Source organism: Staurois parvus, unplaced genomic scaffold, assembly GCF_062004578.1.
Source record: "Staurois parvus isolate SC_StPar_1 unplaced genomic scaffold, SC_StPar_1.0 ptg000670l, whole genome shotgun sequence".
Taxonomy (NCBI): domain Eukaryota; kingdom Metazoa; phylum Chordata; class Amphibia; order Anura; family Ranidae; genus Staurois; species Staurois parvus.
The window spans coordinates 3,032,593-3,052,262 of record NW_028318466.1 but is presented as its reverse complement, the minus strand read 5'-3'; the positions used below and the strand labels follow the sequence as shown (position 1 = coordinate 3,052,262).

Here is a 19,670-nt window from a genome sequence, read left to right as displayed (position 1 = left end):
TCCTTCCTCACTGGATATGACTAACAGCAGCAGGAACTGTTGCTCTCAGCCAAGCCTGTGAGTGAGCAGAAAGGGGAGAGAGCCACTGAAGACGACCAAGCTCTGGATCAATACAGGTCTCAAGTAAAAATTTGGTAGGGGGAAGACACAGCTCTTGAAATGTTTTTCTACCTTAATGCATAGAATGCATTAAGTTAAGATAAAAAAACTTATGATTTTAGAGCCACTTAAAATGTTACTAAACCCACAACAGTAAAATCAGTCTGTATATGCAGTAAAGCATGCTTGTTATACTCACTGTGGAACCTAAGGGGTTAATCACAGGGCAGCATAGTCGCTAAATGGTTAGCACTTCCGCCTGGCAGTACTAGGGGTCATAGGTTCGAATCCCAACCACAGCACTGCATGTTCTCCCTGTGCCTGTGTGGGTTTCCTCCGGGTACTACGGTTTCCTCCCACTCTCCAAAGACATGCTGGTAGGTTAATTGGATCCTGTCTAAATTGGCCCTAGTATGTGTATGTATAAATGTAAGTTAGGAACCTTAGATCATACGCCCCTTGAGGGTTAGGGACTGATGTGACTATACAATATATATGTAAACCACTGCGTAAATTGCTGGCGCTATATAAGCACCTGAAATAAAAATAAAATAATCCTCTGTGCTGTGTAAAAACACTGTTTGAAACGGACGTCTCTGATCCTCCCCTTCTTTCAGTATCCCCCGCTTATCTCCTGATAAGACATATTGTGTGCAGTCACTCTGCACATGCTTAGTTTGGTGTGTATTGCTAGAGAGGTTTTTTTTTTTTTTCTTAGGAGGGTACATGTGATCAGCACAGGGCCAATCAGCACTGTCCAGACAGAGGTCAGGGATTCTGCATCCTCCTAGAGCAGAATGAAAACTCCTCCTACAAGCTTTAACATGTGCTCAGCTGGACACTGATAGAAGTCACAAGACTGTTCTAACTGATAATGAGAAAAGGTAATTAGTGGTTTATATTTCTGAAAATAATTGCACTTCTGTGCAATTCTGTGTTCTGTGTACTGTGGGAAACCAGATATAGTAAATGCAGGGTCCTGGGTTTAGTAACACTTTAAAGCTCGTAAGTGGAAACATGTTGTTGAGTGGTACCCTGGGGACAGGATCTGTGCTGACTCCAGTATATGAGTGGAGCACTTGGAGGGTTGGGGTGGTGCACTTTCCCTTGACTCCACCACCTCTAATGTTGTTTGATGCCTTACCACAAATTTCGAAGTGTCTTGTTCACTCTTAGCATTTGAGCAAAATGTTCAGCTACCTCATCAGTGAATTGGTTCTGCATAATCCTAAAACAAAGAGGATATGTGAAATGCCAACAACAAGTGAAATTGGGAACACAAGATCTTCTACAGTAAAACACCAAAAAAAAGTACATTCCATGATCAGTGTTTGTGTTAGAGCTGCTTTGCCCAGATAAATGTAAAGCTGCTCAATGATTTTGACTCAAAAAAAAGAAAAATACATAGTCCAGTTAAAGGAATTCTATAGTCACAGCATACACTTTAATTTTATAACATCAGCACTGTAATTGCAATACAAACCAAACTTATTTTTGACAATCCAACGTAAGCTTACGTAAAACAATTTTTCTGCCTGTGTGCTGCAAGTCAGCTGGCCGTCTTTTTTTCTCAACTTCTTGGATTCCCTGTATACTTTGTAGTTTCTCCTTTGCTCATTCCTTTGGTTTACTTTACTTTCCAAGTACTGCATATCCAATAGTACACTGCTGCCTGCAAGCAGCGATTCCTCTAACTCCACCTCCTGAAACCCCTCCTCTCAGCAAATTTTGTAGATCATAAGGCAGGCTCTGTGAATGCTGTGACACAGCAGTGCCTACTCACAGGGCATAGTAGACATGTGTCATGGAATTTAAAGTGGTTGTGAATTTTTAAACTTGAAATATGAAGAATATCCCGCTATAGTGTGTACTCTGTGCAGAGCAGACCTGTCAGTATATCTGCTTGCTCGTATAGGATGTACAGACAAGCAGTTATACTGACAGGAAGAATCAATGAACTACCATTGAGAACTACAAGCCAACAGCTGGAAAGGCTGTTGGGACTTGTAGTTCATTTCTTCAAAGAACACCACGAATGAATGACATGGTCAGGTGGGCGGAGTACCGCATGTATGCGGGTTTTTTAAAGTGAGACAGCTAGCAGAGAGAAGATCCCCATCTAGCTGTCAGAATGGGGAGAAGCGGGGGCTGGTCCATTTGGAAAATGTTACATCCTGAATATGGGTGTAACATGTTACGAAAGGTGAACTTATCCTTTAAAGCAGAAGTACAGCCAAAGCTCTTTTGGCTGTACTTCTCCTGTGGATCACAGGAGTGCAGATTGTTCTGCACTCCTGTGACCCGTTTTCAGTTGACAGCTGGCTGCATTGTGAAAATGGTAATTTCCTGTCTGTATCCAGGCCCTTTACTTTCTAAGTTACTGAGCTATCATTTCAAGCCAGCATTTTCACAATTCGTGGTCAGCAATGGCAGACAGCATATTTTCTCACTACAAGTTACCTTTAAAGTCTGGGCGGAGCTTATTGGATGACGTCAGGACGTTCCCTGGAGCTCTCGGCGAGGTGTCCGCGGTGAACGGAGCTCGTCCATTCCGTGTATCTGATCGCTTGTTATACCAGTGTCAGGTGGACACTTAACTTTGTGAGTAAGATGGGATTGTAATAAAAAGTTTAAATGGTTCTTACTTACTGCACCATCATGCCTTTTCTTTATTTTTGAGTGGTATTACTATACATTTGGAGGATGATCGTTATATAAGGAGTCTTGGCCATACCTCAAAGTCACTGCAGAGTATTGCTCCTGATATCTGGAAGTGTCTATACTATAGAGTGCTGCTTCATGATCTACTCACTCTCATCGCTCCCAGAGCAAACACGCTTGTGCTGATTTATAATCTAATCAGTATTGAGCTCTGGTGAGTTTATTCCATTCATTTGGTGGTGGATTAAGCACGGTGGATTTATATGTTTAAAGAAGAATTTTTGTTTGGGGTGTCAGACATTTTTTCTACACACTTTTATACACTAAATTTATGGATTGTTTTCACTGGAGATTTTTTATCTATTGTATTTAATATGTTGGGACTTTTATACACATATTATTTGTGATATTATTTTTGATATATTTAGTGCATTCCGATTATTGATTTTTTTACCTTTAAAGTCTGGCTTCCTGATTCTTGGAATAAGCAGATTGTCTAGTTTATAGCAATGTTATTTAGATCTAAAACAGCCATATATCTCAGCTTGATTGCCCTATGTAAAAGCAACCAAAACCCAAAGGTAAACAGCAAATGAATACATTGGTAGCATTATAATTCTTCTTGTAAAAAGAAGCAATGTTGAAATAAAACAAAGTATCATGGACAGCAAGAAATTAGGAAAAAGCTGACCAAATTGTCAAAATAGATTTTAAACTTTTCGATTTCCTAATTTGCAATAGAAAAGAGACCACTAAGTACAATGTTACTCTATGCCAACCATTAGATTCTTTATAGTTGTTTTCAAGACAGCCTTACTTCTTCCTTGAAGTGTTTTCAAGAAATTAAAAACATATGAAATAAGCACACCCATAAAATATGATGCATGATGTTCAGATACCGTTCTACTTACATTTTTTTAAATGAAACCATGCCCTTAAAAATTGTAAACAAAACAATGTAAGAAAAGTAATAAACAGCATATAATAATTACCATATTATTTTAAGAGATTTGTTTTCTTGTAATGCATCAGCAATGCTTATCCCTCCAGCAGTAGAAATTTCATTGAAGGTCAAACTGCAGGAAAAACACATTTAACGTGGGTTAGAGAACACAGAGAAAGGTATGACTATCGATATGTGATCACGCTCTTACAATGCCCAAAGTATACCTTTGCTGTTTTGACTTTGTGAAAATATGGCCTGTTTTGGGATTTGCATAGCATTCTTTCTCTGACAATACAATCAAGGAAATTGCTAGGACCTTGTGGCTGATCTCTGGGAGAAAAAGCAGCATGTGGCCAGGATTTGGGCATAATTTTAAGGGGAGCTTTTACATAAACAGTGACCTGTTCAGTATCAATCTGTAACAAACACTGTACTGAGACACCAGAGAGCAGAAAAAAACCCTCATTACCAAATTATAGTGCCCTTATAATCAACATAATATGATCCTTCAACATCAGTGTCACAAATTTCAATGTCAATACCGAAAAAACAAAACAAAACACCACGGCAGGTAATAATACCCCCTCCATCCGTACAGTGATTATATTTCCCACAACCAGTATCATAATATCCTTTTCTACCACCACTGCCAAAATAATATCCCCCAGCACTGGCAGCCTAACAATAATCCATGTTACCAGTACTGCAATTATTTTCTCTGACACCTTTATCATAATACTATTCCCCACCAATATTAACATTATAATATTCCCACCACCAATACCAAAAAATATCCCCTACATCAGAACTGTAATAAGATACCCCACTATTAGTACCAATAATAATATCTTCCCTTCATCTGTACCATTATACAATCCTCTACCATTAGTGCTCTAATAACTTTCCCCACCACCAGTGCCATTATAATATCTCTCACCACTACCCCCCATCACCAGTAGCTTAATAAAGTGGAACAAAAGTCTAAATAAAAAAGTTGGGAGCAGGTAGGCTCTATATTGCAGAAGAGACAGGCAATTTATCTACTGCAAAAAAATAAACCTGTCTGCTCTTAGTCTTCAGTAAAATGTACACTGAGCTGTGCATGTGCAGATCAGTTTACATTTTTGTCACGGTGCCGGGATGACTGCGCTCCTGTGCATGCACAGGAGATTTGTCATCCATTTCTGGCCAATCAGGATGGCCAAAGACCAGCACCTTGAAGACTAGATGCCGCTGTGGATCCTCATGGATGTCAGACCACTGGAGCAGAGGTAAGTATTGCTGACATTAGTTATGCTAGAATATCCACCATTATTAGTGCCAGAATATTCTTTACCGAAATCCACCATTATTAGTGCCATAATATTCTTTACCGAAATCCACCATTATTAGTGCCATAATATTCTTTACCAACATATACTCTGCCAATATTATCCGCCAGTACCAGTACTATAATAATATTCCCCACCACCAGTGCTATGATAATATTCCCCACCACTGGTACTATAATATTGCCAACCACCAGCAACTTTACAACATCCCAGATCCTCTTATCATAATAATCTATATCAAGACAGTATACAATTTATACAGTATATAGAAGGGAGATCTCACTGTTAAGAGAATCCAAGGTATACAAGAACTTAGAAACTGACTCAGGCCACCAGTCTATAGTAAAATATCACTTCTGGGTGGGCTGCTGACTCTTTAAAGAAATGTACAGTTATACTTGGAACAATGAGAAATAGAACTGACTTAACCACAATATAAAACATAACAAGATTTGGATAAACCTTAGATCTGTCAGATTTGGGTGATTCCTAAGAGCTTCTGCAAATGCCTGTGCCCCTTCATCTCCAATACGATTCCCCCACATCCTGCAAAGAAAACAGTTTGGTGCCATTGTAAAAAATATTCTGAAAGTCAAACAATTGCACCCATCTCCTCAAATACTATAATGCAGTGGTTCTCAACCTGTGGGTCGCGACCCCTTCGGGGGTCGAACGACCCTTTCACAGGGGTCACCTAAGACCATCGGAAAACACATATTTCTGATGTGTAAAGAGCAGCTACTGCGTAGAAAGCAGCTACGGTGTAGAAAGCAGCTGCTGTGTAGAAAACAGCTGCTGCGTAGAAAGCAGCTACTGCGTAGAAAGCAGCAGTATTAGAGGTAAAACGACACTTCATGAATTATAATTACTGGGTAAATAATTTTATGGTTGGGGGTCACCACAACATGAGGAACTGTATTAAAGGGTCACGGCATTAGGAAGGTTGAGAACCACTGCTATAATGCATAACATATATGTGTTGAAAGACTTCTATTTGGCCTCTTATTTCTGAACCTGACTTTTCAGCTTGGTCAGCACACATCTGACGACAGACAGTTATGCCTAGTATACACAATGAGAAAATCGGACAAAAAAAAAAAAACGCTTTCGGAATGATCGCCCGATAATCTGAACGTTAGTACACATCTTTCGAGAGATGATCATTACAGTTCATGCAAAAATATCTGAAGGGACAAGCACAAACATTTTTCTTGTAAGATAACAGAAGGAACAATTTTCATGTAAGTAGTAAAGTATTTGTAAGAACAAAATTCAGTGACAAAGACCATGCATGCTCTGAATCTAAAGAATACATTATAATACAATACATTCCATCACTTCCGAAGTTGAATTCTGTCTTACGAGAATTTTTGCACCATTAGCAACCTATTTGTTTTCAATATGAAACTAAAGAATACATTATAATACAATACATTCCATCACTTCCGAAGTTGAATTCTGTCTTACGAGAATTTTTGCACCATTAGCAACCTATTTGTTTTCAATATGAGACTATCATGCAAAGAAAATGGATGATCGTTCATCTGATATCCTCACTGTGTGTACTAGGCATTAGCCTTGTTACTGTTTGACCTCAAACATTGTTTCCCAGCTACTGAATGCGCTTAACAGAACAAAATAACAGAGCCCTGTAGTTGCTTACATGATTCTGTTGCTTAAAGAGACAAAGTGGGCTGCATAGTGGCCAAGCGGTTAGCACTTCTGCCTAGCAGCACTAGGGTTGTTGGTTTAAATGTCAACCATGACACTACCTGTCTGGAGTTTGCATTTTCTCCCTCTGCCTGTGTGGTACTCTGGTTAGCTCCCACACCTCTGATGCTGGAAGGCTAATTGAATCCTGTCTAAATTGGCCCTAGTATGTGTATGTAGGAATGTGAGTTAGGGACCTTAGATTGTGAGCTACTTGAGGGTAAAGGACTGATGTGAATGTACAGTATATGTGTACAGCTCTGCGTATATTGACTTCACTATATAAGTACCTGGAATAAAGTCATCTTACCCATGGGGGAGCAAAGTGACTGTGTGTGTGTGTAAGTGTAAAAGTGCCCACCCTCGACCTCTTCCTTTGAAGGAGCTGGCACGAAAATCACCATCCAAACATATGCAAGCAAAAAGGCAGCTTTTTTTTTTTTTTAATTTTCCTTACACCTGATTGGGTATTCTTTACAAAGTGAAGCTTCACAACATTCACTAAGCTCTGGGAAAAAAGAACGGCAACCACACTAGCCAAGTTCACAGTCTAATTGCCTTTAGTAAAGCCCCGTCTCTTTGTCAAATACCATTATGTACACTGAATGTTATGTGTGAGGTCAGCAGATGATGGAACAGCAACTCCCAGACCAAAAAGTCAGATCTAAACAAAGTAATATTCATGTTCGTACATAAGAATCATTCCTGTCCAGTTATCGTTAACAGAAAAACACACTGTACAAGCATTCACATTAAATCAGAACTCCAGTCAAAAGAGTGTTGTCTGCACTAAAGACACATAACAATATCCATCTTTTATATATTTATGTATGAGTGACATTTTGAAGTCATGCGGGACTGTTTACTTACCCAATGTCACAAATATTGGTGTTCTTTTGCAAAGCCCGTCCAATGCATGCACCTCCAACAGCAGTAAACTGATTGTACCCGAGCCTATAAAGAAAGTGAACAAAACATATTTTTGGTATTTCTTTTAAGTAAACGGATCATGACCTTCACAATATACTACGTTTTTTGTTCACCAATAAATTGAAACTGAACAGCCACACTTTATGGACTGGTACAAAACACGTACATCCAAGATCGGTATTGTAGAGTAAACCATAAACAGAAGATTCCAGATAATTGCTCTCAGCAAAAATATTAAAATGCTGACCATTTGTTGGTTTATTCATTTTACTGTGTGCAGCAGATAAATACACATTGCACATCTTTGGAAAAACCCTTGTCAGCCCCACATCTGATGATATAAAGAGTAATGTATTATTCTGTGGCAACTTTAAGAACTATTTCACCTGCATTTATGAAACAAAAAAGGGCATTCACCCCTAAGCTCTTTGAGTCACCCCAACAACTCAAAGAATTATGTTCTGCTATTCATCTTGCTGCAAGCACAGCACATTTTACCCTTTAAATGCATACATGCACTAAGTGACTTTTTTTTAGGTATGTCTTTTTGTCAAAGCAAACAGTGAATCAATCATCTGACTGTAACCTACTAAACAAGGCCTTGACAAATGTCAAATGGTCAGATTGTTCAACCAAACTTTAAATTTAGGACCATGCGGATCTAATCAACTTTAATTGTAAATACATTTTATTGCCAGATATTTTGATTACAGCATCTCAAAAACTGCTAAACTACAGTGATTTTTATATGTTACAGTTTCAGGAATCTATGAATAGTGCAAAAAAAAAAAGAGAAACATCCCGTGAATGGAGATTCTGTGGATGAAAACATCCTAAAAATGAGAATGAACAGAACAGTCAGGCCCTGAATGTTTACAGGAGCCTGCATCTCTTGATAGAAGACTTGTGTGCAGAAGGGTGCGTCCTAACACAGTACATTCCAATCCTCGAGGAGAAAGGGCTACAGCAGCTGCAGATGGTAAGATAAGAATTCATACAGTGTGAATCATTTGGCATGAGGTGCAATGGGATATTTTTTGCATGATGGTTAGCATATCTGGAAAAACTAGTAGACATGTACCAAAATCCCTAAAGAAGGTTTGCCATGCCTTTGAATCAGTGATCTGCAGAACTCAAATTTTGGTAGTAGACAGGTGGTTGTGTGTGGTTATTTGAGCAGCGGTGGACTTTCTGTATGCTGAAACAAGTCTGGTGATTCTCCTCTAACCCATAAGGCAAGATTTGCAGCTGACCTCTCACATAATCAAACCCTGTAAGCACATTGCTGTCTTATCCTCATAATAGAGCTGGTCAAAATGGGACTAATTTCCAGGAGTACACAAGAGAGTCAAACTGCCCAAAGAGAGGAAAAAAAAGACATCAACATAGTAAATATTACAGGATACTTTCAAACCCTGAACTCTGCAGATCACTGATTCAAAAGGCATGGCAAACCTTCTTTAGGGATTTTGGTACATGTTTACTAGTTTTTCCAGATATGCCAACCATCATGCAATAAACCTCCCATTGCACCTCATAGCAAATGATTCACACTGTATGCCGAATTCTCTTTGATAGGGGAAAATGCTGCTGGGGTTCTTTCCTTTAGTGATTCTTTCTGGAAATTATATGCACTTCAGGCTCTGCTCAACCTGAATGTCTCACCTGAACATATCTTTTCTGTCCATCCACAGATATGTTGCTATCTTTATCCACCCAAAACTGACCGTTTATTTTCATTGTCTTTGTTCTTTTTGGTATGTTGCTGCCTACCATCCACCCAAAACCGAAAACTGACTGTATATTTTCACGGTCTTTGTGCTTTTTGGTATGTTGCGGTCTACATCATCTGTTGCCCTGTCTGCATCATAATTTTTATGTTGCTCTGCAAGTGTCTTACCTAAATTATGGCTGGCCTGTTCTCTGCCCTCTTGCAAGCCTGGCTTAGATGTCAAAAGCTTGCTTTGATAAACAGCCATCCTTAGATTAGCTCAGTGTTTCTCAACTCCAGTCCTCATGGACCCCCAACAGGTCATGTTTTCAGGATTTCCATTATTTTGCATAGGTGATTTGATCAGTTTCACTGCCTTAGTAATTACCACAGCTGTTTCATCTGAGGGAAATCCTGAAAACATGACCTGTTGGGGGTCCATGAGGACTGGAGTTGAGAAACACTGGATTAGCTCATGATTAATTAACAACCAACCACCCCAACCTTAATAGTATAAAACTAGAACACCTTTATGGGAATGGCACTTTGCTAGGGGGAACGTTGCTGGGGTTCTTTCCCTTAATGAATCTTTCTAGAAGTGATTCTTTATACAAGTGATATGCACTTCAGGCTCTGCACTTCAGCAATTGCATGAAGTGAACATACATTGCTAACTGCATTGAAAAGCACCAATCAAGCAGCAAGTGACCCTCTCTCTATTCAGCTTTCTTTCCTCTTGGTAGCATGTGCTTTCTACCACTCCTTCTGACAGTTGCATCCTCTCTCCCTAAACTCTCTCTCCTTCACCTCTCTACTCCACACCACAGCTTATATAAAGCATTCTGTCCTCTCCCTATTAATGTACTCACCAACTCCTACTAATTCTAAATCCACACACTAATAAAACCTCCAGGACACTGAGGCATGTCCCCTCATATAAATTTCACGCCCATATTACCTCCTTTACCCTTCTGCTTCTCCTAACCTCTGGAGATTCCCCAAACCTCCTCTGGCAGCAGCCGCAATCCACAGAACATAGTCCATTCTTCTTCTTTCCAAAACCAGCCTCCCCTTTTCCTACACCCTCTGGAATGCCCGTTTGTAACCCACCCGCCTCCACGACCTCTTTATCACAAATTCCTTTAACCTCCATGCCATTACCAAAACTTGGCTTCATGAATCCAACACTGCTTCCCTCTCCCACAGCGGTCTTCTCTGGACTCACTCCACCAGAGCCAATGGACAGAAGGGAGGTGGAGTAGGAATCCTCCCCCAAAGCACCTATCAGGTACTTCACCCACCTCCCACTCTAACACTATCTTCTTTTGAGGCACATTGTATTCGTCTGGTTTCTCTAAGAATTGATGCAATCTACCGGACCCCTGGACCAGTATCAACCTTTCTTGATGACTTCTCTGCCTGGCTACCCTGCTTTCTCTCTCCTGAAATCCCCACAATAATTCTCTGTGACTTTAACATCCCTGTCAATGCCAATACTCCTACTTCTAAACGCCTTATTCTAGCCTCCTCTTTTGACGTGAAGCAATGGATACAGGCTTCTACTCACTCCAATGGCAACACCCTTGACCTTGTATTTTCCCATCTATGCACTCCATGCAACCTCTCCAACAATCCTCTCCCACTTTCTGATCACCACCTTATTAGTTTCACTCTTTTCCACCTCCTCTTCGTCCAACTGCCTAACAGTTAGCCATAGAAACCTTTGCCACCTCAACCCTTCTCTTCTCTAGACTGCTACTGACCACCTCCGTGATAAAAACTCACCCCTGTCCTACCCCAATATAACCACTTCTGTCTACAACAGTTCGCTGTCATCCTTCCTAGACAAGCTTGCCCCCCTCATTACACACACAATCAGACCCTTGGTAAACAGATGACACCAGAAGTTTCGAAAAAAGGTAGCTGCGCTCTTGAGTGTCTGTGGCGGAAGACTAAGTCTCAGAAAGACTTCAAACTGTATAAATCTGCCCTTCAGAAATATGATTCCCACCTCCTCACTGCCAAGCAGACCTATTTCATCACTCTCATTAACACCTTTTCATCCAGTCCCTGTCAACTCTTCTCTACCTTCACCTCTCTCTTCTTTGTCCTCCACCCACCAACTCACTCACTGCCCCAGGAGATCGCCAATCACTTCAAAAAGAAGATTGATAAAATTAGTGAGATCTCAGATGTGCAGATACCTCCCTCACTTAACACTACATGTCCACAGGTACAATCACTACTTCCCTCATTCAACCCCACTACTATAGGTAGGTTGCTAAACTTTTTTATAATGCTCATCTAACCACTTGCCCCCTGGACCCAGTTACGTAGAAAATGCTACGTTCACCCTCTGGCTCTATCCTACACTCTCTTAACTCACATCTTCAATCGTTCCCTCTCCTCCGGCATCTTCCCCAACTCTGTAAAACATGCACTAGTCATGCCTATACTTAAAAAGCCCTCACTAGACCCCTCCAATCTTATTCTACGGCCCATCTCCTTACTCCCCTTTTCCTCCAAACTCCTTGAACACTTGATCTACAACCAACTGAACAACCAGCTCAATGAGAATAACCTTCTTGATCCCCTTCAGTCTGGATTTTTTCCTCAACCCTCCACAGAAACTGCTTTCCTTAAACTCACAAACAATCTAACAGCTAAAACCAATGGACACAATTCTATACTCCTACACCTGGACCTCTCTGCTGCTTTGACACAGTGGACCACTCCTTCCTCCTCAAAAACTCTACTTCTTTGGTCTTCTTCACTGTACTCTTCACAGGTTCTCATCATACCTATCCCACCGCACATTCATTATTTCTTACAATTCTACTTCCTCTTCCTTTCTCCGCTGGGGTATCCCAAGGTTCTGTTCTTGAACCCCTCCTATTCTCAATCTACACCTCCTCCTTGGGTCAGTTGATAGCATCCCATAGCTTTCAATAGCATTTCTATGCTGATGACACCCAAATATATTTCTCTACCCCTCATCTCACTCCATCAGTTTCCACACGCATCACTAATCTACTGAAAAACATATCAGACTGGATGTCACACCACTTCCTGAAAATCAATCCATTCAAAACCGAGCTCATATTTCCTCCCCAACGTGCCCCTTCCCCTGACTTCTTTGTCAAAATCAACGGCTCAACCATCAACCCATTCCCGCATATCAAATTTCTAGGTGTAATCCTGGACTTTGAACTATCCTTTCGGTCCCACAGCCAATCGCTGTCCAGAGCTTACCACCTCTGTAACATCTCCAAGATACGCCCCTTTCTAACCAATGACACCACAAAGCTTCTAACTCACTCCTTTGTCATCTCCCGCCATGACTACTGCAACTCCCTCCTCACTGGCTTATTTTTACATAGTCTATTCCCTCCTCCAGTCCTTCACGAATGCTGCTGACAGGCTCATCCACCTTACCAATCATTCAGTGTCTGCCATCCCTCTCTGCCAATCTTTCCACTGGCTTACGCTCACCCAACGAACTAAATTCAAAATACAACAACTTATAAACCCATCCACAACTCAGCCCCCAGTTGCATCACTAACCTTGTCTCAAAATACTGACCAAATTGTTCTCTTTGTTCCTCCCAAGAACTCTTGCTCTCTAGCTCCCTTGTCACCTCCTCCCAGGACTTCTCCAGAGCTGCTCCCATCCTCTGGAACTCCCTTCCCTGGAACTCCCTCTGATCCCTCCAGTATTAATTGTAAAGTCTGCCCTTATGCTGGAAAGTGCTGCGTAAACTGTTAGCGTTATAAAAATCCTGTATAATAATCATAATATTGAAAATTTTAAATTTTAGGAACTGAGACACTTCACTGATTAACAATGGGCTTTTTTTGTGTACTCACTTGATGTGTTTCAGACTGGGGCATTCTTCCATGATTCGTGCCACATGCCTAGCTCCAAAATCAGTAATGAGATTTTTGTACAAACTACAGGAGAGAAAAAAAATTACTCAACATGCAAATATTTTTGGGGTCAATACCCACAAATTGCCTCCTTTAATCCCCTGTACAGAAAAACTTGATGTGGAAAGAGTAGTTACAGCACTATGTATGCACATGCATTGATCTTGAACACTGACAGCAAGTAAAGACTCCAATTATCCAGTCATGCAAAAAGCATATTCCTGTTCATTTATTTCATCTTTAAGTGATTGAGTATTCCAAGTGAACACAACTACAATTTATTGAATAAAGATTCTCAACTGACGGCCATGAGTCTTTAGGCATTGTATGTTATTGTGGAGGAACTTTATCTATTGCCTGATTGATGTCTTTTAACCCCTTGTTTGTGCACGCTTAATATATTGCTGTTGACGGTTATTATTGAGAACAGACTGTCATGTCACACTACATGGACTTGTTGCATACAAAAAAAAAAAAAGTAAAAAAGAAGATTCTCAACTCCTTTATTAAATCAGCATAAATGTACATCAGTATAATGCAAACAAATGATGTGAATGAGGCAGTAAGTATCCTAAGGACAGATTTCATCCTTCTCATAATCTGCTGGCTTAAAGCAGAAGTGTAGCCAAAGCTTTTTTGGCTTTACTTCTCCTATGGATCACAGGAGTGCACTCTGTTCTGCACTCTTGTGACCCATTTTCAGCCTTCAGTGGGCTAAAGCTCACTGTCAGCTGAAATCACAGTGCCGGTCCAGGCTCTGAAAAGATCCCAACCACGTGGTCGGGATCCACCCAGAAGTCTAGATTTGACATCTGGCTCATCTTCTGAGTAGTACGTGGAGAGCTGCTCTCTCCCCCTCCACAGTCCAGCACTCTAGTAAGCACTGGAGGAGCGGAGCAGAGAGTCGGTGACCGATAGTCACCGTTCTCTGCTCAGAGTGGAAGTGGAGAACTAAGCAATCAGCCGTGTTCAGTGCAGAGCTGCTGGAGGACAGATGCAGCAATGGATCAATGTTGCATCCACCTAGATGAGTATAATGTTTTTTTTTTAATGCCCATACTTCTCTTTTAAGTCTTTTCTTTTCTCACACTTCTGTAAAACTCTTTCCTATCTAAAGACAGAACTAGCAGAAATCTAAACTGGATACATAATTTCTTGTTGGGTTGACTTATATATACTGTATATTTGAGACTCCTATGCTAAAATTTCTGCATATTGCTTTGGGTTTATGCTCATAGTAAAAAGGTGCCACACTTCTGAAGAAAGACTTCGTAAGTAAATGTTTTTTCCACAGTGCACAGAACCCAACAGGGGAACAATTTCATAGAAATAGAAGTCTACAAGACCACATACCTCTAAAACCAATTAAAAATAGCATAAATAGTATCCAACTACTCATGCATGCGCAGTGGGCACCCAGCTATGAAGCTGCAAGTTGTCACAGCTGGATGCCCACACTGAAGATGCTGGTGCCGAGGCCACAGGATGGCTGGCGAAAAGTTAGCAGCTACAGTTTATGCAGGTCCAATGGCATACATTAATTACCTAAGAACTAAATCTGGTTGCTTTCCTATTGTGAGGTAACCATCAATGTTGCCCCTTGTACCCCGTACTTTCTGTCCTTACATTTGTTCCAGTAGCAATCCTCATCTGCAATAATCCCAATATTAGAGGGCTGGAACTGACAGGAATAGAATGTAAGGCCAGTCTCTTCACAAATGATCTTTTACTTGCAATTACTCAAACTTACACTTCTACCCCTAACCTGCTACAGACCTTGGATGCATTTTCCTCCCTCTCAGGTCTCACTGTCTACTAAAGTAACTCCTCTGCCCTAAATGTAACCTTGCTTAAATCCTCACTGGAATTTTTCAAAACAATCTTTCTTTCGCTTGTTCTTCCACCTGCATGCTCTACCTTGGAGTTAGAATTACATCATCATACGATGTGTTATATTGGACTAATAATATACCTAGATTTCATTCTTTAAAATCTTTGCGGAGCACATGGTGCCTGGCTTATTCATGCCTAAATCACATCCCCCAGTGAGTTATAAGGTACATCATCTTTTTACACCCTCCTCCATTATTTCCTGGTCATACTTAAATGAAAATAAAAAACCCACTGCCAGAATTATATGGATATCTGAGATAACTTAGCAAAGTGTTCACTTAATGTAATACATTCACACAGACACAGAGCCCTGTACAGAATAAAGAGCCATTTGTTTATTTTTTTGAACTAGTGCACTCACCCCTGTGTGCCTGACAAACTTGGCTATGGTGGCGAGTCTGTACATCCGATGTGCATCTATTCACGTATACAAGCTACCTGCACACAGCTACGTGCTAGTACACATAAAGTAAATGTTTCTGTATGCTGTATAGGGCTCTGCGTTCATGTGAATGAGCTCTAGTACAGAGGTGGCATGGTATATGATTTTCTTTTGAATGTCTCATTCTGGCTATTCTGACATATGTTTTCATGGTTGTGAAGCAGCTTACGACAAGTTTCATATTTGGTGAACCTGCCAATTAGAATTGCCTTTTTTTGGTTTACAAGCATTTGTTTAATCTTCTGGAGGATAAAGAAAATACATTTCTATGTGTTTGAGAGCTCTGGATGCAACTACACTGCCCAGAGATGGATATTACTGGACTTTAAATGGATGGTTGTATCTTAACTTGAAATCCAAAAAATAAAAAAAAAAGAGAAAGGGATTCTTGATTCAGTTATACTGTAATATATGTTTAAGATGGTCAGCAGCATCAAAGTTATCCCTCTCTGACCAGTCCCTACTCTACTGTGCAACATGCCAAATGTTTACATTCTGATACTTTACTTTTACTAGACATATAGTGCTGATATGGAGCAGGCAGACACAGTTGGAGGTGAACTACAGACTTCCGCACACTTCTATGTACCCTTATTTCTAGCAGAGGACTAAAATGAGTAGCAAAGGAAGGCAAAGGAGCATAGCTTATTGGCTAGCATTGTGCTTAATTTGTGACCAATGACGTAGACTTTTTTGATGTGCCCATTTCTAAGTTCGTTCTTCCTTGTTGGTAAGAGATCAGGTCATTGTAGAATCACTTAATTGTTTAATAGGGGTGAATGGGCAGGATTTAAATAGCTCTGACAGCTTGTTGAGTTCAGCTTCAAGACACTTAATATGGGTTGTTCATTACTTTTTGTGTCCAAAAGAGTGTTGGGTAATATGGCCAAGGAAAGCAGATTTGTAGGCTTCTCAGAGGGTGGTGCAAGATTTCTACCAATTAAGTTGTAAGTAGTCAACAGATCTGGATTTACAGTCTTTCAATTAATTTAGAAGAGAAAGAAAGAAGAAAATCATTCAGACTGCAAGAGTAAGTTTGGGGAGTGTATACTATATAGATTTGCAAGACAGCAGAATGGGGTCATGATCTGTCCATGAGAATAGAGGCTAATGTTATTTGTGGAAAAAAATGACAGTGGATAAAAACATTATCGATTTGTGAGTGACTGGAGTGAATGTAAAGAGGACACCACCAGGGCCAGTGCTAGACTATTTTGTGCCCTAGGCAAGACCAGCTACTTGCCCCACCCACCCAGAAAAAAAAAACCCATAAACTTCACCTACAGCTCTACTTCACCCTTCCTAGAATAACCCCCCCCCCCCAAATCCCTCCTCCCAGCATCACTCTTCCTTTAATCCACCCACTCAGGACAAATTCTCCCAAATTCCTCCTCTAGTTAAACCCCCTCCAAATTATCCTTCCCAGCATAAGATCCTCCTACCTTACCCAAATCCCCCCAAAGTTCAACCCAGCACCCCCCTAGTTCCGGCCATGGCGTAAAGTAGGGAAACCAGTGGCCGTGGCTGTGCCCCTAGACGGCAGTGTGCCCTAGGTGGCTGCCTAGTTTGCCTAGTGTTAGCGCCGGCCCTGGACACCGCACACCTAAACAGCTGGAACTATAAATTAATGAAAAGCAGTTTTAGCCTTTCTACTCCCAGGTCATGCTTGCTGATGTGATTTGCCATGCCTACAGGGGTGGGAGTGTGAAGCAGGCACTGGGTTTTATGTATCATGAGCCTCTATGAACGAACAGAAGACAATCATATTAATCAAAAAATAAACAGTAGATGAACCAAGGAACACAACAGCGTCTGTTTAACCAACACTGATTCAAAACAGAGCACATGTAACATCTACTATGACCTGCTTGTGGTGGGCTGTGGCATCTTTGGAAATATATTTAATAGAGAAGAGAATTCTTTTCTCTGCTTCTTTTGAAGAAGAGGAGGAAGATTTCAAAGCACAATGGACAAGTATATTAGATGAGGCATCCAATGGTTTGATCATCAGTCATAAAAAGGAAAGGTTAGAATCCTTGAATAAGGATAATAGATTCATACTACTAGATATGTTTCGCCATTTGCCCAATTTTCAGCTAAGAGAAAATTGATCAAAACCTTGGATGCCCTTGTGGATGAAATCCCTAAAGTTAAGAGATCAAATTTTTAAAGAGACAAATCTGAGTAGAAGGAGGTGCGTGATGTATAGCTGAAGTCCCAACCTTTGCAATAGGATTGGTGAATGTGGTAAATCAAAATACTTTATACTTTTGACATCGTCTAAACCAAAAACACTACTTTTCAGATATGGAAATGGAAACCTCTGAACCCTCTCCTTCCTCTACGACATCAAGTGCAAAAAAAAAAAGGAAACCGGAAACTTAAGGACTCCTTTTTGGATTTAAAAATACACAAGGGAACCTGGTTGAGAACTAGTGCCATAGGTGCACATGCCATGTTTTGGCAGTGTAGTGCAAAATTTAACACCACACTGCAAAATGTGCTAAATAAGAAGAATAAATGTAGACAATGGAAAAATTATACATGTATTTCTCAATGTGTTTCTCAATAACTAAAGACTTAGGGTTTCGTAAGTATGAGTAAATCCTGAGCTATATCTTTACTTTTAAATGTTCCTTTGCAGTTTTCCCAAATTCTAAATAACTGCATAATATCTTGGTGTTATAAATTAGGAATAAAAACATGATCCCACTTACCCAAGATATCTAATGATCTTATACTTAGTTAATTCTTCAGCTAATACTTTTACACCCTCATCTCCAATCTGATTGACACTGAGCCTGTGGCAGAAACAACAGAGAACTAATTAAAGGTTCATGTACTTCAAACCATATCATATTTTTCAAAACAGTATAATTAAAAGTACAGTATACAGAAATATATACAGTATAAAACAATTACAGTTTTAAAGAAGACACAGTTTTCCCTCATTCACATCACATATACTGTAGCACTAGATACAGACAAGGCCCAGAATTTACTTATAAATAATGGTATGACATAACTTTGCTTCTCCTGCAAGATCATTCGTACTCGATACTGCAGATTATATTATCCCTTTATACACACACTGCTCAAAAAAATTAAAGGAACACTTTTTAATCAAAGTATAGCATATTATATTAGACTCATGGGATATTGATCTGGTCAGTTAAGTAGCAGAGGGGGTTGTTAATCAGTTTCAGTTGCTTTGGTGTTAATGAAATTAACAACAGGTGTACTAGATGGGCAACAATGAGATGACCCCCTGACTTTTCTGACTGTTTTTCACTAGTTTTGAATTTGGCTAATGTCAGTGTCACTACTGGCAGCATGAGGCGATACCTGGACCCTACAGAGGTTGCACAGACAGTCCAACACCTCCAGGATGGCACATCAATACAAGCCATTGCCAGAAGGTTTGCTGTGTCTCCCAGCACAGTCTCAAAAGCATGGAGGAGATTTTAGGAGACAGGCAGTTACTCTAGGAGAGCTGGACAGGGCCATAGAAGGTCCTTAACCCATCAGCAGGACCGGTATCTTCTCCTTTGTGCAAGGAGCAACAGGATGAGCATTGCCAGAGCATTACAAAATCTCCAGCAGGCCACTGGTGTGAATGTCTCTGACCAAGCAATCAGAAACAGACTTCATGAGAGTGGCCTGAGGGCCCGATGTGCTCTAGTGGGCCCTGTGCTCACTGCCATAGCGCTCAATTGGCATTTGCCATTGAACAATTGGCATTTGCCATTGAAGGTCCACCACTGGTGCCCTGTGCTTTTCTCATGAGAGCAGGTTCGCCCTGAGCACATGTGACAGGCATGAAAGGGTCTGGAGAATTTGTGGAGAACATTATGCTGCATGTAACATCGATCAGCATGACCGTTTTGGTGGTGGGACAGTGATGGTCTGGGGAGGCATATCAATGGACATACAGACTGCTACAGGCTAGACAATGGCACCCTGACTGTTATTCGGTATCAAGATGAAATCCTTGGACCCACTGTCACACCCTACGCTGGT

The 19,670-nt window shown here is 40.6% G+C and overlaps 1 protein-coding gene across 2 annotated transcripts in view; it reads right to left on the bottom strand.

The window, feature by feature from the left end:
* NOD1 (nucleotide binding oligomerization domain containing 1) overlaps positions 1 to 19,670 on the bottom strand; it is an 86,432-nt gene that overhangs the window by 15,756 nt on the left and 51,006 nt on the right. For both annotated transcript variants that reach the window (XM_089652066.1, XM_089652068.1), the window contains exons 5-10: positions 18,368 to 18,451; positions 13,256 to 13,339; positions 7,618 to 7,701; positions 5,500 to 5,583; positions 3,753 to 3,836; positions 1,244 to 1,327 (exon numbers count right to left, since the gene is read on the bottom strand). In XM_089652066.1, the coding sequence (XP_089508192.1) occupies positions 1,244 to 1,327; positions 3,753 to 3,836; positions 5,500 to 5,583; positions 7,618 to 7,701; positions 13,256 to 13,339; positions 18,368 to 18,451 (504 nt within the window). The remainder of the gene's footprint in view (positions 1 to 1,243; positions 1,328 to 3,752; positions 3,837 to 5,499; positions 5,584 to 7,617; positions 7,702 to 13,255; positions 13,340 to 18,367; positions 18,452 to 19,670) is intronic.